Here is a 26,750-nt window from a genome sequence, read left to right on the forward strand (position 1 = left end):
GAGGGAACAGTGTTGTACAGTGGTGGCTAGGGCAACGGACAAAGGCAGACCGGACACAACATTTTCTCTCAAACGCTATTACTGCCAGGGTGTTGGTTACTGTTTACACATGGTCAGCTCATCTATGCCACCTAATGAATAGCATGTATTATGTTTAGCGAGCGTAATGCCATGTAATTACAGATATCAATACACTAATGAAGGACGTGAGTACACCGTAATTGATGTGCTATTGAAGTTGATGATGAAATGTTTGGTGTTTTGTAAATTGCACTTGAATTCAAATCAAAGTCATTCCGAGGATTCCTCACAGTTCACGCAAAGCCAATCCCCTCTCCTTTCACTCCTTTCTCTCCTCTATAAAAGGCTCATGATTGACGTCGACTGAACAGTTACATTTCATAAAGCAATTCCTTTTTAAACGAGGGCTTGTGCATTTTTTTTTTTTGTTGAACCGCAGTCTTTTCTTCCCCTTTTGAGTGCCGGCACATTTTGAAAGGGTGTCATTAAAGTGAATTAGTTTGAACTTTGGAATTCATTAAATACTTCAAGGTAGTTCCAAAGCGATCCAGAGACTTGTAACCCTTTCAGTACCAGATGACACAAGGCCTAAACACTATGGGGATGCTGCTAGGGTCCACAACCAAACCGTGAAGTTGGACTGTACGGTACCTGTGTCTGGGTGGATACTGAAGGCAGGCACAGTGCTGTCTTTGTGCATGAATCCATAGGTGACTCTCCCATTGGAGCCCTCGTCTGCATCCACGGCGTGGACCTGGAGGACGAACGTTCCCGCAGACTGGTTCTCCAGCACCGTTGTCCGCTCCCGGTACTGCTGGCACTGAGGGGGAAAGGGGGAGACGGACAGGGATAGTGGGATAGAGTGAGAAAGAGAGAGAGAGAGAGAGCGAGAGAGAGAGAGAAGAGAAGAGAAGAGAAGAGAAGAGAAGAGAAGACAAGACAAGACAAGACAAGACAAGACAAGACAAGACAAGACAAGACAAGACAAGACAAGACAAGACAAGACAAGACAAGACAAGACAAGACAAGACAAGACAAGACAAGACAAGAGAAGAGAAGAGAAGAGAAGAGAAGAGAAGAGAAGAGAAGAGAAGAGAAGAGAAGAGAAGAGAAGAGAAGAGAAGAGAAGAGAAGAGAAGAGAAGAGAAGAGAAGAGAAGAGAAGAGAAGAGAAGAGAAGAGAAGAGAAGAGAAGAGAAGAGAATGGGTCATGGAAGAATGCCAGTTACCAAATGACAGAGGAATAGGATGCATAGAAGGGGATGAAATTAAAGAAAAAGGTCATTCAGTTTATTAAGGACATGTGTGGAGGGAATGAAAGACAGAGGGATGGGAGGCAGTTATGAAATAGTCAAAGACAAGGGAAAAGGGGAGAAGGACAGTGGAACGAGGGCAGAGAGATAGGAGTGAATCATTGAAAGGAGTTATAGAAAATGAGGAGAAAGGGAATAGAGTATTAGAAGCGAAGAAGTAGAGAGAGGGAGAGAGAGGGGGAGAAAGGGGTTTGAGGAGGAACTCTCTCTCATTAATCCCTCTATGTTTTGCTCTGTAGAGATTCATCTGTGTTTTATAATTAAAGCGGCCTTGAATCAATTCCATCGAAGCAGATCCACAGAGATACGGAGTAAGCCTGGATAATTCGGATGTGCTCCGACGCCCACACACCTTCCTTCCTTCCTCATCGTCATCTGAGCGCTTGCTCGGTGTGTGTGTGAAGGGAAAACAGTCAAACCTTCCAAATCCCGTCTCTCTACCATCATCAGATGGCTCATTTTGGCCTCAGACAGAGACAGCGTTTCAAATGACAAGAAGATCCCAGATCAATTCAGCAGCTCGTCTTTGATGCTTGGTTCTGACATCTAATTAATGACAAGGGAGCTCATCTTCCACCCTCCTCTCCCTCTCCTCTGCCACCTCCTCCTCTAACCAACAGTCACAGTCTTCCAGGCCCAAATTCAATGTGTTTTCAGAGGTCAGGTGTCCCTAAGGGAGTCCCAGTCAGGGATGGGAGGGCTGTGGTGGATCTCAAACGGTGCCCCCCCCCCCTCCCTATCCAGTTGCATGTACCCCCCCCTCTTAGGAAGCTTCAGGACCTGGCACTCTCACAGACAACCCAAGGGCCCAGGAGGGGCCCTTCTCTTAGGAGTCCCTGAGTCACTGATGCTCACAAATCCACAGGAACTGCATGAACCTCGGCCAAACTCACTGGAGCAGGAGGGCCAGGGGCACAAAACAACATAAACACCGCTTTCTCTCTTCTCTCTGCCTGCTGTCTGCTGCCTGCACAGAGGAGGAAAAAACTGAGCACACAGGAAAAGTGATCCAGCTGTGTTTTATTCTTGAAACACTTTCTCTTTGGCCTTTTTTTCTCTCCCTTGTCCGCACATCAGTTCAACTATTGTTTGAGCATGTTGCAAAAATAAATACAACATAAAACCATTAAAAAAACAACTAAGCATGAAGGAGTCCTGAGGGAACTTGAAGAAAAGGTTGAAGCTCATCTTGCAGCCTAACATGTGAAACACGCATACGTATAAAATGCTAGTTAGCTAGCTTTACTGTGCGAGGCACAATTAGCTTCAAATATCTCAAAGGCAAAACTCATGTAATTTAAAATTGAAACTTCGGCAGAAAACAGGTAGGGCTGTGATGATTCGGCATATCTTTCAAACACTTCATTAAAAACCCGTAGCTGATCTAGAAATAGAGTGGGTCGGCCGGCTAATCACACCTCTGGAGGACGGAGAAGGAGAGGCAATAAATAGAGGAGATAGAGAGAGAGGGAGGGGAGCTGCAATAAACAGATAAGAGAAACTGAGAAACAAGAGCGATTTGGAAGGACAGAGAAAGACTAAGGTCTGGAAGTCAACCGGAGAGTACTTATGCTCATCTCAGAACTCCGCCAACACCTTTATTTAACTCTAACAGTAAGCCCCCATAGTAAAGGCTGAGAGACAGAGGCTGGGAACCACAATGAGCTGCAAAGAGATGTATGTTCAGAACCAAACAGATATCAAAACCATGACAGTGAGAACAAAGCTTACCTTCCCAAAGACAGGTTTGTTGTTGTTGACGTCGTCCACGCCGACGATGACCCGGGCGGTGGATGAGAGGGCCTGGGGGCCACCAGAGGCGTTGTCATCGGTCGCTGTGACGTTCAGGATGTACTCTACCCCCTGGAGTCTGGGAGGTGGGCTGGAGCGCAGCCGGATCAGACCTGCATCAACCAATCAGAGACAAGTTATGACCTCACCATGAATGAGTGAACCTCTGCGTTCTCAAGGTCTCCTAACCGATTTCTATAGGGCAGCAAATGCAAGAACGTGCTGTTCTATCAGCTTTAGACACTTTGTGCCTTTGGTTTTCCCATATACTGTATATATAACAGCATTAACTGAATTCAACCCTGGAGGGTCTGCTTGTGCTCCTTTGTTCGTGACTGACATATCTGGTGTGTAGAACAGCCGTGTCGCTCTCCTCCTCAACATCTCTCCCAGTGTCTTTGACACTTGGCCAGCGTGCGACTGCATCCAACCAAGGCGGTTGTCAATCCCACCTTCGGTGATGCATAAAACAACAAAGGACGGTGTACGTCTGTTGTCTGTGTGACTGAGGTTCCTCTCACCTCCGTGGTGACCATCCCCCTTTTCTCGGTGCCTTGGTGACTTTTTCTTCACTTCCTATTGGCTGTATCCCTAATGTGGGCGTCAGATTTCCATCCTTCTCTCTCTCTTCCGAGTGTTTTTTTTCTTCATGTTGTATTCATCAGGCCTTTGGTGTTTGCTAACCGTGTGTGTGGGCTGCGGACACACTTAATGCATTCTGTCTTATCTTCTAAGACTCAAACAGGCACAGATGCAACCATTGGAGATGCACTGGGTACTGTATACATTTCCTTGGCTTTCACAGGGTCTGCGTTGGATGGAATCATATTACACCCTAACAGTGTTCCCCTTTAGAGATCGGCGCAGACCGTCTATCTCTGCCTAACACGGTGACATGAAACACACTGAGTGTCAGAGGAGAAGAGGGAGAGAAGAAGGGTGAGAGGAGGGTGAGAGGAGCGAGAGAGGAAGATGAGAGGAGGGGGAAAGGAGGAAGACAGAAGGGGAAGAGGTGGAGAGGGGGAGTGGAAGGGGAGATGAGGAGGAGAGGAGGATGAGAGGAGGGTGGGAGGAGGATGAGAGGAGGGGGAGAGGAGGTTGAGAGGAGGGTGAGAGGGGGGGATGAGGTTGAGAGGAGGAAGACAGGAGGGGAAGAGGTGGGGGAGGGGGAGTGGAGGGGGAGATGAGGAGGACAAGAGGATGAGAAGAGCGGGAGAGGAGGTTTAGAGGAGGAAGAGAGGAGGGGGAGAGGAGGGGAGGGGTGAGATGAAGAGGAGAGGAGGGAAAGTGGAGGGGGAGAGGAGGGTAAGAGGAGGGTGAAAGGAGGGTGAAAGGAGGGGGGGAGGAGGGAAAGTGGAGGGGGAGAGGAGGGTGAAAGGAGGGGAGAGGAGGGTAAGAGGAGGGTGAGAGGTAAGTGAAAGGAGGGGGAGAGGAGGGAAAGTGGAGGGGGAGAGGAAGGTGAAAGGAGGGGGAGAGGAAGGGGAGAGGAGGGGTGAGATGCTGAGGGCCATACAACAACCAGCCATTAGGGAATCAGGAGACATCCTGTCAATGAAATGAGGCGTGGTGCGAGCGCGACAGTAGCACAGCCGGGCCAGGAGGAAAATGTAATCAATTATAATATGACATGACAGCGTGGAGCAGGGATAGGGGCAGGGTGTGTGTGGGGAGTATGGGGCACGAGCTGCCATGGAGGAGGCTGCCTGGGAGAACTTGTCAGAATGACTGGTTTCATCGGGGTAGATGGCCTGTACTAGCAGTACCATAGGCCAGGGAGATCGTCCTATAAGAGAGAGACTAGCTGCACCACAGGCCAGGGAGCTGGTCCTATACAAGAGAGACTAGCTGCACCACAGGCCAGGGAGCTGGTCCAAGAAGAGAGAGACTAGCTGCACCACAGGCCAGGGAGCTGGTCCTACAAGAGAGAGACTAGCTGCACCATAGGCCAGGGAGCTGTTCCTATAAGAGAGAGACTAGCTGCACCACAGGCCAGGGAACTGGTCCTAGAAGAGAGAGACTAGCTGCACCACAGGCTAGGGAGCTGGTCCTATAAGAGAGAGACTAGCTGCACCACAGGCCAGGGAGCTGGTCCTATAAGAGAGAGACTAGATGCACCACAGGCCAGGGAGCTGGTCCTATAAGAGAGAGACTAGCTGCACCACAGGCCAGGGAGCTGGTCCTATAAGAGAGAGACTAGCTGCACCACAGGCCAGGGAGCTGGTCCTATAAGAGAGAGCCTGTTGAAAGAGAGCGTGTAGCCTCAGGAGGACATGTCACATACTCCCAGCAGCCCAGGGAGAGAAGAGCTCTGCACACACTCAGAATGATGTTCCACAGGCCTGCCACATGGTGTAGTATTGGTAGTATTCACACCAATACTTTGTGGAAGAATGTGACAAATTGATCAACAAGCTGCCTGTGAGGCCTGCCGTACATCAGTATCTATCTGGAGGAGAATGTGTTAAGATGACATAATCATCTCGACTTGACTCTAAAGACTGCTCCGAAAAAGGGTCAGCCAGAGTTATAACATTCCAAGAAAAAAAAACATATTCTGTGTCCCCTCCTTTCGATAAGATATGTGTCCCGGCTGTATGGATGGAATTGATGTTTGTGCGCATGCACGTGTGTGAAAGAATGTGTACGTGTGTGTGCTTGTATACATGTATGAATGTATGCGTATGTGTGCGCGCGTGTGTCCAAGCATGTGTGTGTGCACGCGCTTTTGTGTGAGTGTGTGACGGTGCTGGGTCAGGCAGGCCGAGGCATGCAGCAGTGTGCGTCACAGCCCTTGCTTAATCTGCTAAACATGGTCGATGAGACCCGGCCAGCACATATCATTGCTCGTCAAAGATGGAGAAGATGTTTCTCCAGGGGTCACTGAGCACACGTCACTTCGTATGATGGAGGGGAGGGGGTTGGCAGGGGGGAGGGATGGGGAGCCGATGCTCCTCTCTCAACGCCAACTCTAATCATCGTCTAGGCTCCCAAAACAGCGGGATGGAGCCCTGAAAGGCAAAGAGACTGAGGTAGGAACGACTACATTCACCCCCTAGGGAGAAAGGGGTGCAGAATGGGGCGAGGCAATGGGGGACGTTATATAAACCTCACATCACAAGCATGACAAAAAAACTCCCACTAAACTAGTCGACACTGAGAGAGGACAGCATGATGAACCATTACTACTCCTACACCAATGGGATTCCTTCATCAGCCTGCAGATGAATTAGAACACTTCTTCAATATGGACTCTTCACAGACAAACAACGATCCACTAAAAAGGGAAAAGGAGGAGGGTCGTGCCCATTAGCTGTAGACATGATCTACCTGTTTATTGGAGTAAACATTTTGCCTGTCGTCTCGGTAAATACTTCCCCCGTGCTGAGAACGGAGGCTTTGTATTTATGTCTTTAATACAAAAGTGTGTGATCATCTTATTGACTTTGCTGTTTGAATCCTAAGAACGGTATTCAATCTCAGGAAACATATTCTACGCTGAGTTACAGTCAAATTAACACAGCCCATCTGTCCCCGAGAAAAAAATCCCATGAATGAACGATCCGTGGAGTAATAAATACTTTGATCTCTAAAAGAGAGAGAGAGTGATGCGATGGGGGTGGGGTGTGTGTGTGTGTGTGTGTGTGTGTGTGTGTGTGTGTGTGTGTGTGTGTGTGTGTGTGTGTGTGTGTGTGTGTGTGTGTGTGTGTGTGTGTGTGTGTGTGTGTGTGTGTGTGTGTGGAATATTTTCTTCGCCTCTAAACTAATGACTGCTAAAGTACAGTTGAAGTCAGAAGTTTACATACACCATTCAAACTCAGTTTTTCACAATTCCTTACATTTAATCCTAGTAAAAATTGTCTGAGGTCAGTTAGGATCACTACTTTATTTTTTAGAATGTGAAATGTCAGAATAATAGTAGAGAGAATTATTTATTTCAGGTTTATTTCTTTCATCACATTCCCAGTGGGTTAGAAGTTTACATACACTCAATTAGTATTTGGTAGCAATGCCTTTAAATTATTTAACTTGGGTCAAACGTTTCGGGTAGCCTTCCACAAGCTTCCCACAATAAGTTGGGTGAATTTTGGCCCATTCCTCCTGACAGAGCTGGTGTAACTGAGTCAGGTTTGTAGGCCTCTTTGCTCGCACACGCGTTTTCAGCTCTGCCCACACGTTTTCTATGGGATTGAGGTCAGGGCTTTGTGAAGGCCACTCCAGTATCTTGAGTTTGTTGTCAACTTTGGAAGTATGCTTGGGGTCATTGTCCATTTGTGACCAAGCTTTAACTTCCTGACTGATGTCTTGAGATGTTGCTTCAATATATCCACATCATTTTATTTCCTCATGATGCCATCTATTTTGTGAAGTGCACCAGACCTTCCAGCAGCAAAGCACCCCCACAACATGATGCTGCCACCCCTGTGCTTCACGGTTTATCCTCCAAACATAATGAAGGTTATTATGGCCAAACAGTTCTATTTTTGTTTCATCAGACCAGAGAACATTTCTCCAAAAAGTACGATCTTTGTCCCCATGTGCAGTTGCAAACCGTAGTCTGGCTTTTTTATGGCGGTTCTGGAGCAGTGGTTTCTTCCTTGCTGAGCGGCCTTTCAGTTTATGTCGATATAGGACTCGTTTTACAGTGGATATAGATACTTTTGTACCAGTTTCCTCCAGCATCTTCACAAGGACCTTTGATGTTGTTCTGGGATTGATTTGCACTTTTCGCACCAAAGTACTTGCATCTCTAGGAACAGAACACATCTCCTTCCTGAGCGGTATGACGGCTGCATGGTCCTATGGTGTTTATACTCGCGTACTATTGTTTGTACAGATGAACGTGGTACCTTCGGGCATTTGTAAATTGCTCCCAAGGATGTACCAGACTTGTGAAGGTCTACACTTTTTTCTGAGGTCTTGGCTGATTTCTTTTGATTTTCCCATGATGTCAAGCAAAGAGGCACTGAGTTTGACGGTAGGCCTTGAAATACATCCGCAGGTAAACCTCCAATTGACTCAAATGACGTCAATTAGCCAATCAAAGGCTTCTAAAGCCAAGACATAATTTTCTGGCATTTTCCAAGCTGTTTAAAGGCACAGTCAACTTAGTCTTTGTAAACTTCTGACCCACTGGAATTGTGATACAGTAGATTATAAGTGAACTAATCAGTCTGTAAACAATTATTTGATAAATAACTTGAGTCATGCACTAAGTAGATGTCCTAACCGACTTGCCAAAACAATAGTTTGTTAACAAGAAATTTGTGGAGTGTGGAGTTTTAATGACTCCAACCTAAGTGTATGTAAACTTCCGACTTCAACTGTATATGAACCGTGAAGGATTTCAACCAAATAAGAAGCTATGAGAAATTGTTTGAAATCTGTTTTTTTAAAGAAAATCATCAGTTTAATCATGAGTAATGCAAGGGTTAAACCCCTCCAGTGAGCCCACGCAGCTCCATAGGTGAGTGTAAGAGATAATAGGGTCCAATAATAGCGTGTAAAATGGTCATACAGTAGCAGCAGTAGCAGCAGGATGTATACACTGATGCTAAGTCGGGCCGGTCTGACAGTTACATGACTGTGAACAGTAAGGAGCTTGAATCCTATCACAGGGGCTCCATGGATGTGCATGATAGCATTTTTACATGTACAACAGTTATTCATTCAATATTCATGCTGGAGGGGAAGCCAAATGCAGAAACAAAATGCAATCCAAATGTGTGAGAACAAGTCATTTTAGAAGAGCGGTTCTACAGACTTTTAAAGCAATTGAAGTGACATGGATGAATAGCAGGTTATTTGTTTTGTACCAATCAGGGTTATATGGCTTTTTATTTCTTTTATTTATTTATATGGTTGAGAAATCTCCCCTTTCGGCTGACAGTTACTATCAGTGGAAATGAACAAAGGAAATTGCACCTTGAAGTTCCAGAGTAATTGAATTTGTCAACGTAATCTTATTACCCTTTAATGTGATATGCAGATTCAATGGTGCAATTTACCCAAGGTGGGGAGGGCTATGAAATTAGTTTAGGCCTTTAACACATTTTCGATTTTTCAAATTGCTTCCTTGGTGGGCTAAAGGCGGGACATTGGAGCAAACCTTTGAAGACATTTGTAATGACAAAATCAGCTGCACGAAAAGTAAACCGCAGCCAAAGCGGATCGCACAACAATTAATTTCACCCATCTAGTGTAATATCTACAAGAAGGGATGGGGAGGAGGGAGAGCAGCAGGACTCGCTGAGGAAGAGGACGGGAGGGGTGTAAACAATATGTCTCACCTTTCTGGCTGTCGATAACAAAGTTGCCTTCGTCGTTGCCCGTTGTGATTTTGTAGGTGATTCCATCACCGTCGGGGTCCTTGGCAAGCACCGTGGCAACCAGTGTGTTAGGCCCAGCGTCCTCTGAGACGAAGGTCCGGTAGCTGTGGACAGAAAGAAAGACATCCCAAAATCAACACCTCTCCTCACGTCTCCCCAGCGACAATGCAGAGTGTGAGAGTGAAAATGAGTGAATAACACACCCGGCCTTGTCATATTTTAATCACAGATTTATGAATGCATTATGAAGCTGTTTTTGCGAGGGTAAAAACAGAGTTGGATGAGTGTCTGATATGGTGTGCCTAGGTGGAGACAATTTGAGTTCTAATTCCTAATTCAATGGAGACAGCAGTCGGTAAACAGCTGTTGGCAGCCTGTCACAGTGGGGAGACAACACTAAGTGGTTGGGATGGAGTGTGAAAGAACTAGTGAATTGGATGACAGAGTTGTGAGGAACACAGGAGAGAAGCAACCAAGCCCAGCATGTCATACAAACATACAACATGTCTACAAACATACTTCAGGAGTAATAAATTCATGAACTTCTTTGAGGAAAAGATCATGATTATTAGAAAGCAAATTACGGACTCCTCTTTAAATCTGCGTATTCCTTCAAAGCTCAGTTGTCCTGATCAAGAGAGACACCCAAGTGTTTTAGTACTATATTTCTTGACACAATGAGGAAAATAATCATGGCCTCTAAACCGTCAAGCTGCATACTGGACCCTATTCCAACTAAACTACTGAAAGAGCTGCTTCCTGTGCTTGGCCCTCCTATGTTGAACATAATAAATGGCTCTCTATCCACTGGATGTGTACCAAACTCACTAAAAGTGGCAGTAATAAAGCCTATCTTGAAAAAGCCAAACCCTGACCCAGAAAATATAAAAAACTATCGGCCTATATCGAATCTTCCATTCCTCTCAAAAATGTTGCTTTCCTGAAGACAAACAATGTATACGAAATTCTTCAGTCTGGTTTTAGACCCCATCATAGCACTGACACTGCATTTGTGAAGGTGGTAAATTACCTTTTAATGGCATCACACCGAGGCTCTGCATCTGTCCTCGTGCTCCTAGACCTTAGTGCTGCTTTTGATACCATCGATCACCACATTCTTTTGGAGAGATTGGAAACCCAAATTGGTCTACACGGACAAGTTCTGGCCTGGTTTAGATCTTATCTGTCGAAAAGATATATCAGTTTGTCTGTGTGAATGGTTTGTCCTCTGACAAATCAACTGTAAATTTCCGTGTTCCTCAAGGTTCCGTTTTATGACCACTATTGTTTTCACTATATATTGTACCTCTTGGGGATGTCATTTGAAAATATAATGTTAACTTTCCCTGCTATGCGGATGACACACAGCTGTACATTTCAATGAAACATGGTGAAGCCCCAAAATTGCCCTCACTAGAAGCCTGTGTTTCAGACATAAGGAAGTGGATGGCTGCAAACTTTCTACTTTTAAACTCGGACAAAACAGAGATGCTTGTTCTAGGTGAGAGATCTTCTGTTGAATCTGACAATTAATCTTAATGGTTGTACAGATTTGCAAAAATCGGAAACTTTCTGTCTAAAAATGATGCAGAAAAATTAATCAATGCTTTGTTACTTCTAGGTTAGACTACTGCAATGCTCTACTTTCCAGCTACCCGGGTAAAGCACTAAATAAACTTCAGTTAGTGCTAAATACGGCTGCTAGAATCCTGACTAGAACCCAAACATTTGATCATATTACTCCAGTGCTAGCCTCCCTACACTGGCTTCCTGTCAAGGCAAGGGCTGATTTCAAGGTTTTGCTGCTAACCTACAAAGCATTACATGGGCTTGCTCCTACCTATCTCTCTGATTTGGTCCTGCCGTACATACCTACACGTACGCTACGGTCACAAGACGCAGGCCTCCTAATTGTCCTTAGAATTTCTAAGCAAACAGCTGGAGGCAGGGCTTTCTCGTATAGAGCTCCCTTTTTATGGAATGGCCTGCCTACCCATGTGAGAGACGCAAACTCGGTCTCAACCTTTGTCTTTTTTAAATAAAAAATAAAAAGAATTAGAGGGTGGATCAGCTTAATATTGCGGAAAGAATGTTGCTTCCAATGTAATTGTCTGCATCATTTCCTCACTAGCTTTAAGCACCAACTGTCAGAGCAGCTCACAGATTACTGCACCTGTACATAGCCCACCTATAATTTAGCCCAAACAACTACCTCTTTCCCATTTTATTTATTTATTTATTTTGCTCCTTTGCACCCCATTGTTTTTATTTCTACTTTGCACTTTCTTCCATTGCAAAACTAGCATTTCAGTGTTTTACTTGCTATATTGTATTTAATTTGCCACCATGGCCTTTTTTGCCTTTACCTCCATTCTCACCTCATTTGCTCACATTGTATATAGACTTGTTTATACTGTATTATTGACTGTATGTTTGTTTTACTCCATGTGTAACTCTGTGTCGTTGTATCTGTCGAACTGCTTTGCTTTATCTTGGCCAGGTTGCAATTGTAAATGAGAACTTGTTCTCAACTTGCCTACCTGGTTAAATAAAGGTGAAATAAAAATAAAAAAATAAAAAAAATATTCCAATCCCCCATATTTTTGGGGTAAATATATATATCCATACACGCATGCATATATATACACATATATACATACACATACCTATATAGACATACATACTTTTAAAAAGAATATACCTTTATTATTATTCCCCGCAAACCCTACCGCCGATCCCCCAATTGAAGTAAATTAATAAACACTTCTGCTTCTACCTTCAATCCATACATCTTATACACATTTTACAGACACAGTCTACTTTACAATAGTTCTCTCTTGTTTGTTCTTAGTCCTTCCTCTATTTCTGATGTCCATCCAGTTTGATTTCTATTTGTAACTATACTATTTCACAAAAGTTCCCGAACCTATATATATTTTACAGATCCCATATGTTTTACATTGGTTATCTTGTTATTAGTCCCACCCTTCAGTTCCACTCAACCCCTCCCATCTGTCTCTCAACATCATGCATTTCTGATTTCTACTTGCCATATATTTTTTCAACTGTCTGTGATGCTTCACAAAATAATTGAACCTTCCTATTCTAAAGCTTCTACAGATTGTAAATTAAAAAAAAAATTTTTTGCTAAAATAATTATTATATTATTGATTGATTGACTATGGCTTTTCAAATCACCCAGTATTGGTATCTGTGATGTTAGTTCCAGGCAAATGTTGCAATTCTTCAGCCATTCCTGGACCTGTGACCAAAAACGACCTAGATGTGGACAATACCAAAATAAATGATCTAATGACTCTGCTGGGAAGATTGTATCCCCCATATATATAACATTCTATTCTATTAGTTGCAAGAATTTTGTATGGTAATTTATATTGAAAAATGTGAGGTTTTGAATCCGGCATTGTTTTGCGTATCAATTCATAAACCATGTGCCATTGAATGGGTACATCGAAAATCTCTTCCCAACTATTTTGCAACTTATATGGCACAGCTGTCTGTTTTTTGGTCCTTAAATGAAATTGGTATATGTTTTTATTTATCACACTTTTCTTTAACCATTTATGTTCTTTAATACATGGCCGACATACAAGTTCCTTACTTTTTCCCCCTTCTACTTGCCTCTTCCATTTGAACCTTTAAGTCTTTACTGAAGACTCATCTCTTCAGTGGGTCATATGATTGAGTGTAGTCTGGCCCAGGAGTGTGAAGGTGAACGGAAAGGCTCTGGAGCAACGAACCGCCCTTGCTGTCTCTGCCTGGCCGGTTCCCCTTTTCCCACTGGGATTCTCTGCCTCTAACCCTATTACAGGGGCTGAGTCACTGGCTTACTGGTGCTCTTTCATGCCGTCCCTAGGAGGGGTGGATCACTTGAGTGGGTTGAGTCACTTGTGATCTTCCTGTCTGGGTTGGCGCCCCCCTTGGGTTGTGCCGTGGCGGAGATCTTTGTGGGCTATACTCGGCCTTGTCTCAGGATGGTAAGTTGGAAATTGAAGATATCCCTCTAGTGGTGTGGGGGCTGTGCTTTGGCAAAGTGGGTGGGGTTATATCCTTCCTGTTTGGCCCTGTCCGGGGGTATCATTGGATGGGGCCACAGTGTCTCCTGACCCCTCCTGTCTCAGCCTCCAGTATTTATGCTGCAGTAGTTTATGTGTTCGGGGGGCTAGGGTCAGTTTGTTATATCTGGAGTACTTCTCCTGTCTTATCCGGTGTCCTGTGTGAATTTAAGCATGCTCTCTCTAATTCTCTCTTTCTCTCTTTCTTTCTCTCTCTCTGAGAACCTGAGCCCTAAGACCAAGCCTCAGGACTACCTGGCATGATGACTCCTTGCTGTCCGCAGTCCACCTGGCCGTGCTGCTGCTACAGTTTCAACTGTTCTGCCTGTGGCTATGGAATCCTGACCCGTTCACCGGACGTGCTACCTGTCCCAGACCTATTATTTGACCATGCTGGTCATTTATGAACATTTGAACATCTTGGCCATGTTCTGTTATAATCTCCACCCGGCACAGCCAGAAGAGGACTGGCCACCCCTCATAGCCTGGTTCCTCTCTAGGTTTCTTCCTAGGTTTTGGCCTTTCTAGGGAGTTTTTCCTAGCCAACGTGCTTCAACACTTGCAGTGCTTGCTGTTTGGGGTTTTAGGCTGGGTTTCTGTACAGCACTTTGAGATATCAGCTGATGTACGAAGGGCTATATAAATACATTTGATTTGATTTGATACACTCACACACAAAGAAACCCCTACTGTATACTGTAGATCTACCAAAAAACGAAATGTTCTCTCACTGTCAACTGAATGCTGTGTGACATGTGGTCATGTCTGGTCCAGCGACGGTGGGTTTGTGCCCATAGGCGATGTTGTTGCCAGTGATGTCTGGTGAGGACCAGCCTATTACGGACAGTCTGAGCACTAATGGAGGGATTGTGCGTTCCTGGTGTAACTCAGGCAGTTGTTGTTGAACATCCTGTACCTGTCCCACAGGTGTTATTTTCGGATGTACCGATCCTGTGCAGGTGTTGTTACACGTGGTCTGCTACTGCAAGGACGATCAGCTGTCCGTCCTGTCTCCCTGTAGCGCTGTCTTAGGCATCTCACAGTACAGACATGGCAATTTATTGCCCTGGCCACATCTGCAGTCATCATGCCTCCTTGCAGCATGCCTAAGCAACGTTCACGCAGATGAGCAGGGACACTGGGCATCTTTCTTTTAGTGTTATTCAAAGTCAGTAGAAAGGCCTCTTTAGTGTCCTAAGTTTTCATAACTGTGACCATAATTGCCTACCGTCTGTAAGCTGTTAGTGTCTTAATGACCGTTCCACTGGTGCATGTTCATAAATCGTCTATGGTTCATTGAACAAGCATAGGAAACAGTGTTTAAACCCTTTACAATGAAGATCTGTGAAGTTATTTGGATTTTTACCAATTATCTATGAAAGACAGGGTCCTGAAAAAGCGACACTTGCTGAGTTTATATAGAACATATGCCAAATATAGAAAATACACAAATAATGCATGAACACCTTGATCTCACACTACAAGCCACGTTCATTCCCCCTGGGAGATTCACTCATAAACGACGGGCCGCGGTAAGTGGCGAAGTTCTCATAGACTTCAATTGGAGTCGGGTGCTAGGTCGGCAAAACACAAGCAGTTTTGCATGCGGCGGCCGAGGCGCCATAAGATGAATTTTCTGAAGTCTTCAGCGGCCACCATCTCGTCAACCAATCAAACAATGTTTTAATGATGACACGCCAGCTGACAACAATGTGGTTCAACTTCCGTTTATCACGGCTCACCTGGAAGCGCCTTAATGCAAATCACACATCAGGTACATGCAGTACATGTCACCTCAACAAGAAGCATGAAGCTCAAACCATGTGCATCCTAACAGAGACGTACGCATTGTCGAGCTAGAGGACTCCTATCATGCATATACATTAAAACAGTTCAAAGTCAGTAAGCCTTGTCCGAGCCAGACCAGCCAATAGGGGCAGCAGCCTATCTCATGTTTCTCTAGCGTGAGGCAGCTTGATGTACAACCACACTCCCTAAACAGGACGCTAGTCTGTCATAAGGCCTTACCCACAACACATCTCCTGACTGCTGAGTGCCAAGAAGAGAAGCATCAGGTCTCATTTTCTTTTGTATTTGATATGATCCCCAAACCTTGCAGTTTCAGGGCTGACACTCAAGGTCACTGATTATGCACATGCTGTATATTACAATTCACAAAATGACAATGAAGACACAGAGCCATAGGAAATCGGGATTGTGCACGATGGAGGGCAATTATGTCTGTTCTCAGTCTATTCCATTGGCTAACGCTTGGCCTGGGACCCCTAGACTGGGAACCCTAGAGCAGGCTCCAGGACTGGCTATGTGATAGAAGCTCCCGATAGCAATGACAGTACAGAATATAGTCCATTACTGCTGTTGTGTAAATGCGATTCAATTTAGACCTACAGTAAACTGACTATAATGTACAGTTTGCGGCCTTCAAATCTAGCAGGCCTCTATTGTAAAGAACTGTCACAGCCTGATCAGTTTCACCTGTCCTTGTTATTGTCTCCACCCCCTCCAGGTGTCGCTTGTTATCCCTGGTGTATATATCCCTGCGTTTCCTGTCTCTCTGTGCCAGCTCGTCGTGTATGTTTCAAGTCAACCAGCGTGTTTTTTTCCGAGCTCCTGCATTTTCTATTCTCTTTTACTAGTCCTCCCGGTTTCTGCCTGTCCACAACCATTCTCTTGCCTATCCCTTTTGGATGTAATAAATGTCAAAGACTCAAACCATCTGCCTCCCGTGTCTGCATCTGGGTCTCGCCCTGAGAACATTTCCAGGTGTTTTTTAAGAAAAACTCTCCTCTACACAGGAACACGCATAAAGGTACACAGGCGGCCATTCTCCCACTCCCACAGACTCCCACTCATCCCTCATTCTCAGAATCACTCTTGCTCTGCTGGGACGGTACATGCAGCAAGAACTGTAGTTTATTTCAATGCAACAGTCAACAGTGATGCAAAAACAAACACATTCACACAGAGATATAAGCACCTCCCAGCTGCCTCTTCCAGCTGCCTCTTCCAGCTGCCTCTTTCACCATCACCCTCTCGCTTCATCTCAGTTGAAATGTTCCCGTGGATGTGAGTGTGTCTAACAGAGGAGAGACGAACAGGGCCTCAATGTGGGCACAGTATGTTGTCACTCATCATTCCACCCACCCACGCTCCACTCAGCTCAGAGCTAGTGGACGCAGAGACAAGACAGAGGAGCGACTCACTCTGACAGACTGGCAGAGACGGACTCTTGACGGACAGACGGACAGCGTGCTCTGTCCGTCTGTGTGTCTTGTCTTGTCTGTCTGTCGTATGTCTGTCTGTAGTCTCTCGGTCTTGTCTTTCTGTCTGCTAACCCCTCCTCCACTCCTCAGTCAGTAGAAAATGAGTGATTTTGCTGGGTGGAGAGGAGAGGGAAAAGGCATTCACAGCATGTCCTTTGTGTTCCTTTCTGCCTGTGCCAGTGGATGGAAGCTTCACAGAAGTTCTCGACAATGATGATCTACTGTATATTATCCAATCAAAATAACCTTTTTTTAGGGCAGAAATGTTGCAAACCTTTCATGTGTCATACTGAGCGACGTGTCATATTCCCGGTATATTGTTTACCCAAGAGCATTATGCACTTTCTATTTCCATGGAAACCAATGTTCCAGTTTCATTCATTTGATTTGAATTGATTAAGGCCCTGTCATTCACTTGATTAGCGCCCTGTCAAGTTGTCTTTCAATAGGCACGCAGGCCTGTGTGGAGCGACAATCTTGATAACTTATGCAGAACAAACGAAGATGACAAAAGTCTTCTAAAATGATTATCAACTACAATGATACTTCTTTAAATGAAAAAACTAAATTCAACTGATCAGTGATCATGTCAAATCAGTTGACAAATGGAGAGAGTTTTGGGAGAGGGAGGAGAAAAAGGGAGAGAATGATTATGAAAAGGAAGCAGAGTAAGATGGGTGAAGGTCCAGAGAGTGACAGAGAGATAGTGAGTGAAGATCAAGGGAGATGGGAGTGGCTGTACTCTTCATCAGGTACTTTTCCACACAACTGATTGATGGGTAGCAGAGAGGAGCTGACAGGCATTTCACGCTTGTGATTTATGTCCCCGATTGGAGATGACCCCCTCAACCCCTTCACCCCTCCCCATGTCACCCGCCTGCTCCAACACCCACCGCCACAACTGACACCGGAACCTTTAATCTGTCACCAGCCTCAAATGGTCGTTTCCCATGACGAGATGACACCCTCGTACACACTCACACGCACACGCACACACACACACACACACACACACATACACACACACACACACAACTCTCAAAGGCCTTATTTTCACAGGCTCCATTTTCTCTAAAGAATAAAGAGAGGATCCACCACGCCACAGCTCCTCTCCATCACCTGCCTCAGCCACTCAAAGGGTGCCCGTCACAGACTCAGGCTGCTGTCCCTCTCTCACCTGTCGCCATGGAAATTGGCCCAGGTGACGGGGTTCTGATACAGGACTGACTAACAACTCCCAGTCGGGGCGGCCATTTTGTGGGAGAGGCAGTGGGTGAACGGTGAACGCGGCAGGCACCTGCCCAGGCAGACAGACAGTGGTTGTGTATTCACCTCACAGTGCCCACTCTCCCTCTCATTATCTACCCCATCAATCTAATTTCAACACAAGCTCCAGCTACTGCTCCATCAGAGTCTGCCAACATCCTCCTGCCCGTCAGCCAACCAGCCAGCCCGCCTCTACCAGACCAGGCACACAGGCGCTCTGTCACCCTTAACCCCATTTCCCACCACAATGACTGACATCAGCCACAATATAATTAGCCAATTTACCCAACACATCTATTACATATTAACGACTGACAAAACACACAGCGCCGGCCCGAGACCGAGACTGGCTTGTTGTTTGTGCTCATTAGCATCTCTCCATCTTCTATAATGTCAACAGATTGCCAGGGCTCTGTGAATACATGTATAAATATCTCTCTGCCTATCCAATTCACTCATCACTCAGGTTACTGTCGGCAGGCAAACAGTCCCTGTAATGATCTACTTAGTGTACACCGAGCTGAGTGACGAGACTCACTTTGTCGATTTCACCAGCAACAAGTCACTGTCGATTGAAAACCTCGGAACTCCTTTTCTGCCTTTTTTAAAAATATATATTTTTACATGTATTGAAAGCAATAACTCCCCTCAATATTCGCTGGACATTTCATGAGTCTATGCCCACGAAATGGTATACAAAATATCGTCTGAAGTTTTATTGTATGTTCGTTAATAGGAAAATATATATATTTGTACATGTATTGAAAGCAGTAGCTCCCCTCAATATTCTCAGGACATTTCATGAGTCTAGACCCACGAAAATGTATACAAAATATCGTTCAAGGTTTTATTGTATGTTCGTTACTAGGTAAATATATAGCTTTTTTTCCCCCCTGAAAGGTTTCTGTTTTGGAGATGAGGTTTTCATCTGATAGCGACGAACAGCAAAGGGCACTCGAACCGAGTGGCAAGTGAAACTGGCTGATCCAATTGAGCCCAATAGAAATAACAGTCTGACGGCCATCACCAAGTTACTCAATTAATACCAGACACCCTGCCCTGTTTCACTGTATTACACATTAGAGAATATCTGTTTGGTTTTCCGCATTGTAGAGTAACAATGATGATTCACTGAAGATCTCTGTAGAATGAACATCATGAGGGGAAACTGGGGATGCTCCTGCTGACAGGAAATCAATTCTTCCCACAAACCACCCCCCCAACAGATACACACAGCGATAGCATCATAACACACACTTAGACACACAAACCGACACACAGCCTCCCATCACAGAACACATAACCCCATTCACCTACCCTCACCGTAACATTAACCCAACAACTAAAAGCTAACTCATCTACATACTGTAGTGAATCCATATCAGCAATTCATATCCAGCCACACCCACACACTGGGTCCCTGCCACTGTCCATCAGAATGATTCAAGCAGACATCCCTGGTGGGCAGTTGGTTCTCCCTCTACATCTCTCTATCCCTCTACTCTCTCACTCTGTCTGACTCCCTCACTCCATCTCTCTCTCAACTCTTTCCTTACCTCTCCATCTCTTTCTGAAAAACAAACCTGCACGCATGCACGCACACACACACACACACACACACACACACACACACACACACACACACACACACACACACACACACACACACACACACACACACACACACACACACACACACACACACACACACACACACACACACACACACACGCGCGCGCGCGCGCGCCCTGGTGCTGGCGTTATTCTCTCCACAACAAACTAAAGGCATGGCTGATTGAACCTGCCTCACCAATTTGCAGAGCTAGCGGCCAGAAAATTGTCCAATTAAACGAGCCACAGGCCAGAGCAACGCCAGAGGGAAAAAACAACAGCTCAACGCATCACTACAGATCGGCCCGGAACAGCAGGGTAATGCGGCATTTGAATAAAGGGATGTGTGGATGAGCTAATTCAGGGCAGGAAACATGGCCAAGAGGAACAGCACAGCTAGATATGTTGAAATCCCAGTTTGTGTTTCTTTTTCGTTGAGTTGTGTTCTGAAGTGGTTTGGGTTGTAGACCAGCAGCAGCTGTAAGGGATTTGGGGAATTGGCAGCCATGTGGAATTCTGGGAAACTGCAGCTGCACTGGATTGTGGGAGGAGGCAGCTGTGCAGAGCAGAGGAAAGTGAAATGGCAAGGCCTAGGCTGACAAATAGGCAATGGTGAGGGTTAACAAAAAGAAGAGCAGGCAGGGTGGAAGGAAAATGGTGAATGCAGAAAAATGATGAGTGGAGAATATATATATATATATATATATAGAGAGAAGGGAGATACATGAATAATACAAATAATGAAATAGGCGCTCTGCTTAGATGTTGATGATGATGATGATAGTGATGGCCATGACCATGATTGTAATAACCACACTCTAACTTATGATGGTAATAGTGATGAAGAGGAGAAGCAGTACTGTACTCACACATGCTGGGAGAACTCGGGGACCTCGTCGTTGACATTGGCCATGCGGATGCGTACGGTGGCTGTACCTGTCCGGGGCACATCTCCCTTGTCCACAGCCATCACCACAAACTCATACAGGTGGTTGGGCCTCTCATAGTCCAGCTGCCCTGCAGGGAAAATGGTGCCGTGGGGAGAGATGCTGAAGTCTGGGCTCAGAGTGTAGTAGGATAACTCTGCGTTCAGGTCCGAGTCACAGTCACTGGCAGACACTAGAGTGAGGGAGAGACAGGGTAGAGTGAGGGAGAGACAGGGTAGAGAGGGGAGGTTGGATAAGGAGACATCTCTGTAACGTCAGATATGTCCAACATGTGACACTAGTCTAGATGCTAGACTTAATTACGGCTGTTTTTTCATGCATGTTCACACATTTCTGTGTCGCATCAAGCCTTTTCCCAAATGTCTCTTTTGTGTGGAAAACTTGCTGGAGTAGGGATAAGGTCAGAGCGATTGCCTTGCTAAAAGAGAGGGCTCAGTCTGGGACTGGGACCAGCATTTCATCCGCTAAATTGTCCTTTTCACCATGAACTCCTGCCTTCTGCTATTCTCCTTCGATTGCATTCAGTATACTCTCTGTATCATGTACACCAACAGCATCCAAGATACAGGAGGTTGGTGGCACCTTAATTGGGGAGGGCGGGCTCATGGTAATGGCTGGAGTGGAACTACTGGAATGGTATCAGATACATCAAACACACGGTTTCTAGGTGCTTGATGCCATTCATTTGCTCCGTTCCGGCCGTTATTATGAGCTGTTCAGCAGCCCCCACTGGTCCAAGGGAACCTCGTTTGGTGGATTTAAATGTCACCAATAACACTGTCAAATATGGGCATTATCCTTGACACACATCCATATACTGTGGAAGACTTCACACATCAAAGTCAATATTTCGTTTCCTCAGTATGCACTTCCTGACTTAGCAATGAGAGTCATTTGAATATCCATCAATACTGAGCCAGTTAGGCTCTAAAGGATTGTTGGGCTAACTGACAGTACAAGACAACATCCCTTCTTGGCCTGAGCCCCAGATCTACAGGGAGTGAAGTCTTTGGCCAAATGGAGTATCTGATGAAACTGCCTCCTATGGCCTGGTTCCTCAGCCCTCACCACAGCACAGAGCTGTCGGAGACATAGATTCACAAATCATGTTGTGTGATGCCTTTTACCATGTTGCTACATCTATTTTAAAACCAGCCTGAACGCCTAAACCCATGTATATCTAATCTTTCAGATCCACTTCAGCCAATCCCAGGGCTTGTTAGCTGTGGCCTGGGCAAGCCCTAAAACAAATGGAGCCGGATGATGTACAGTGTAAAGTCTCTCTCTCTCTCTGTGACACAATCACAGCCTCCTGTTCGGGACCCCACTAATCCCAGGAACAAGAGCCTAATCTCGGCTTCTTCACCTTAAACCGTCGGACCAACATACAGGGAATAAAAAACATTTCATTGAAAGCTAGATGTGACCCAGATATGAGGTTCTCACGGCTGCTGAAAAGTCTGTATGAGCCATGTCGCTCTGTTCGCTCTAGATGCGCTCCATTCTGCGGTGAAGTCCTGTTATGTTCAGAATCACGGTGATAATTGCAGCCTAACACATCTGCCGGTAGGTCGGTCCCTATGCACCTGTTGAGCATAGCAGGCACACCACACCTGCTGGGGCTCCTTAACCAAACACACCTGCCTCCCCGCAGTCTCACAGCGGTGTCTGACAAAAAAAGGCTGTTCATCAGCAAGAGGACACCTCTGGTACTATAAAAATCACAAATAAGTGTACACCTATCCTCTCCTCACCCAACCAGCATGGTGAACATTGCACTGGAGAATAATACTGAACTTTGTGACTACACTACAGAGAATATGTGGAGCTTCGTCCGGTCTTCTCCTAGGAACAGAACTGTCCGTTGTCCCTGGACATGAGATGACCAATAGAGCAAGAGGGGGGGTGGAGGGAGGACGGAGGGGGTGTAGGGTTCTGTAAGAGCTACACCGCGAGAGAGAGTTGTATGGAGTGTATGTGCACTCACCTTGTAACAGAGAGGTTGCCGTGGTTACAGTCTCCGGCACACTGTCTTTGCTGTAAATGGACTGCAGGAACTCAGGAACGCAGTCATTTTCATCTGTGATGATCACACGTACCTGTTTCAATGAGAGAGAGAGAGAGAGAGAGAGAGAGAGAGAGAGAGAGAGAGAGAGAGAGAGAGAGAGAGAGAGAGAGAGAGAGAGAGAGAGAGAGAGAGAGAGAGAGAGTAAATGATTCTCCTCCTCCAGGTAATTTGATAGTTATCTTTAGGCCTTCGATAGTTGCTGAACCTAATTAACTGTCTATCTATGAATTGCTGTTAGCAGCTCAGCTGATACAATCTATTTAAACTGAGAAGAAAGTGAGCTAGAGACACAGAGTAAAATGTGAGTATGGTACAGTTGAAGCTAAAGTATAATACATTGCAGGGCAGAAAGGTTGAACTCCGGGTGTGCCAGGGAGCAAGAGTCATTCATATCTGGGCTTCTGAAAGTGTCTGATTGTGGCCAGTCTGGAGAGAGAGCCAGTAATCATCCCTGATATTTATCACAGAAGAGGAAAAGCTGCTTTCAGTAGATTGCCCTTTCACTACTAACAGTCAGAGCCAAACTCTACAGCAATCCCCCAAGAGTAGAAAAGGGTCAGAAAAAGAAGAAAAAGAGAAGAGATGCTCTGTTGCCGCAGTTTCTTCCCCGTTCCACTCCTCCTCCTCCTCCTCCTCCTCCTCCTCCTCCTCCTCTCCTCTGAAAGAGGAACAGTGAGGTAACAGGGGATTACAGCGTCCTCCTCACTGTAATTCACACTGATACACCAGTCATAGAAAGAGAGAGAAAAAAAAATCACACAAAATGAACATAATCCTCTAAATCCACACCTTTCAATCCCTCATTACACCCGTGCAGTCAGCGCTTAGCCATGTGCTCAAAGGTGTGCGTTCGTAAGCGCCTGTTCCTCCCTATCTGCCGTGAGCAGCAGTCACATCCCTATCCTGGCTCGGAGGGACACCAACCTCACAGATTTACATAGCGGCTAGGATTGCTTACCCAGGCCAATTAATAACCCAGCTAGCCAGCAGACGGAGACCTGTAGCGTGGCGACTGTCGATCCAGTGAGAGGGTCTCATAATCAATACCAGCCGTGAGACACAATGCAGTCTTAACTTCCTCCTGTGACTACCAGGAGAGAACCACTGACATGACATACAGTGTATGGCTCTGCTCTACTATTCATTAGGGGGGTAAGGAGAGCTTCCCTGCCCGCATTAACAGCTGTTCTCTTCCAGTCCAGAGCCTGCAGCTAAGGAGTAGAACACTCGGAGTGTTCTTCTGCTTATCAGAGTCAGAACGCTCTCAGAAGAACAAAACAACAAGAACTGGAGAGAACATCAGCTGACCCCCTTTAACACACACCACGACTACTGTGCCAAAGCATACAACTGTTCTGTTAGAAGAAGCACAGTAAATTGAGCTCTGCCCATGCAGCTCCCTGAGGAGATGCGAGCCATGGCAAGTGAGGAGAGAGAGGGAAGAGGAGAGAGAGAGAGCTGTGCTGGGCAGTGCAGTGATGAAACAGAGGGCTGAATCTGACGTGAGAGCCAGTCAGCTCTGGTAAGGCCGAGGACCCTGCGGCGTGATGTGGAGGGGCTGGGCAGGTCACTGGCTGGTTAGGTAACTAATGGTGCTACAAAGTATTCGCTGCAATAGGAGAAACGCCTGGAATCTGCCTGCAAATTAACAAAGCAGATTCTAAGTTCAGGGCCTTTTCACAACTCAGTCTCTTTGGAGGCAGCTTTGACTCGTTGACTTATTGCATTTACATTTTGTGAAGGTATGTAATGAGAGTTCACAGCTGTGCCCTGTGGCATGGGCAAGCCAGCAAGGGTTAGACAGGGCAGGACAGGAGCATGGACAGGCCAGCAAGGGTTAGACAGGGCAGGACAGGAGCATGGACAGGCCAGCAAGGGTTAGACAGGGCAGGACAGGAGCATGGGCAGGCCAGCAAGGGTTAGACAGGGCAGGACAGGAGCATGGGCAGGCCAGCAAGGGTTAGACAGGGCAGGACAGGAGCATGGGCAGGCCAGCAAGGGTTAGACAGGGCAGGACAGGAGCATGGGCAGGCCAGCAAGGGTTAGACAGGGCAGGACAGGAGCATGGGCAGGCCAGCAAGGGTTAGACAGGGCAGGACAGGAGCATGGACAGGCCAGCAAGGGTTAGATAGGGCAGGACAGGAGCATGGACAGGCCAGCAAGGGTTAGACAGGGCAGGACAGGAGCATGGACAGGCCAGCAAGGGTTAGACAGGGCAGGACAGGAGCATGGGCAGGCCAGCAAGGGTTAGACAGGGCAGGACAGGAGCATGGGCAGGCCAGCAAGGGTTAGACAGGGCAGGACAGGATCATGGACAGTCAGAGCAGGGCACGAACATGGGCAGCAGCACATCTCTCCCCCTCCTTCCTTCACCTCCCTCCTGCCTCTCTGTATCTCTCTTCCCCTCCTCCCTTCCCTTCCCCTCCCTCCAGCCTCTGCCTCTCCCTCCCTCCCTTCAGAATCTCCCTCCCTCTCTCCCCTCCCTCCAGCCTCTGCCTCTCCCTCCCTCCCTTCAGAATCTCCCTCCCTCTCTCCCCTCCTTCTAGCCTCCTTCTCTCTTCCTTTCTCTCTTTGTCTGTCTGTCTGTATGTCTGTCTGTCTGTCTTTCGGTCTGTCGGTCTGTCTGTCTCTCTTGCTTGCTCTCTCTTGCTCTCTCACTCTCTCCCTCCCTCTCTCTCTCTGTCCCACCCCCTCCCTCCCTCCAGTCTCCCTCTATCCCTCCCTCCCTACAGCCTCCCTCCCTCCCTCCCTCCCCCATTAACCACTCTAGGCAGTCACTGAGGACTCTCTCTGGACACAAAGCTCACAGGATTGGACAGATTTTAGGAGCAGCTGCCAGTCTTTTCTCTCTCCCCCTCATATTTGTTCCCACGTGTTGTTTGGCTCTGTGCTCTACTGTTGTGCCTGAGGACAGGAAGAACCAGTGGATGGCTGAGCAGTGAAGATGTCTGCCTTTCTGCTGACATTAAGGGATGCAGGGCACCACAGAAGAGAAACACTGGAAGCCATTCTCTAGTCTCTCCCCCAGGTCCCCCAACCATGTTGAATTAGCAGTGAAGGATGGGACAACAAACTAGACCACCCAACATCATACATGTTCCTGCTCCTTTTGTTCATGTAGCCATTGCCCATGTGTTCTCTCTGTCCAAGCATCTTCACAGCTCTAGTAATTGATATTCCTAATCAGAATGAGCCCTGTGCGAGGCTTTACATTCAGTGTGTGTGTGTGTGTGTGTGTGTGTGTGTGTGTGTGTGTGTGTGTGTGTGTGTGTGTGTGTGTGTGTGAGAAAACAGAGAGGTTCCAAGGCCGGCCTGGACCCATTAACACACACACACACACACACACACACACACACACACACACACACACACACACACACACACACACACACACACACACACACACACACACACACACACACACACACACACACACACACACACACACAGTCATAAACAGAAAGATGCACCATGCAGAGGCTCTTTCAGTTGCAGAACACTTGCAGGTGGATGTTTTCACAAACGGCCACATTATAACAGATATAGTCTCTCTTTTATATGGACCCACCTCAGCAGCACTGCTCAGACTGTCCTGGTCCTCGCTGGCCCTGACCATGAGCAGGAAGCTGTGCTGGTCCATCTCAAAGTCTATGGTCCTGGTCAGAGTTATCTCCCCCGTGTCCGCCTGCATGCTGAACAGACTGCTGGGATTGATGAGCAGGCTGTAGCTGATTGGCTGCTTCTGGAAGGACACGGCTGGAGTTGCCAGGAAGCTGCCGAAGAGCAGGGCAGGAAAGGGATTTATTTATTAGGATCTCCATTAGCTTATGCTCATGCAGCAGCTACTCTTCCTGGGGTCCACACACAACATAATATAGAACATTCATAGGCAAGAACAGCTCAAGGACAGAACTACATACATTGGAAATAAACAATTCCTGTACTGACAAAACAGAGAGAGGGGGGGTCAGATGGAGAGGGACAGGGAGAGAGAGAGAGAGAGAGAGAGAGGGGGAGAGTCAGAGGGAGAGGAAGAGAGATAGGGGAG

General features: G+C 46.4%; 1 protein-coding gene across 1 annotated transcript in view; it reads right to left on the reverse strand.

Moving 5' to 3' along the window:
• The window catches only part of si:ch211-186j3.6 (neural-cadherin), a 239,580-nt gene that overhangs the window by 83,861 nt on the left and 128,969 nt on the right, over positions 1–26,750 (reverse strand). Inside the window, exons 4-9 of the mRNA XM_052480386.1 lie at positions 26,271–26,475; positions 22,622–22,733; positions 20,557–20,806; positions 9,412–9,554; positions 3,065–3,237; positions 673–841 (exon numbers count right to left, since the gene is read on the reverse strand). Coding sequence (XP_052336346.1) covers positions 673–841; positions 3,065–3,237; positions 9,412–9,554; positions 20,557–20,806; positions 22,622–22,733; positions 26,271–26,475 — 1,052 coding nt within the window. The remainder of the gene's footprint in view (positions 1–672; positions 842–3,064; positions 3,238–9,411; positions 9,555–20,556; positions 20,807–22,621; positions 22,734–26,270; positions 26,476–26,750) is intronic.

This window comes from Oncorhynchus keta, chromosome 2, assembly GCF_023373465.1.
Source record: "Oncorhynchus keta strain PuntledgeMale-10-30-2019 chromosome 2, Oket_V2, whole genome shotgun sequence".
NCBI classification, from domain to species: Eukaryota; Metazoa; Chordata; class Actinopteri; order Salmoniformes; family Salmonidae; genus Oncorhynchus; species Oncorhynchus keta.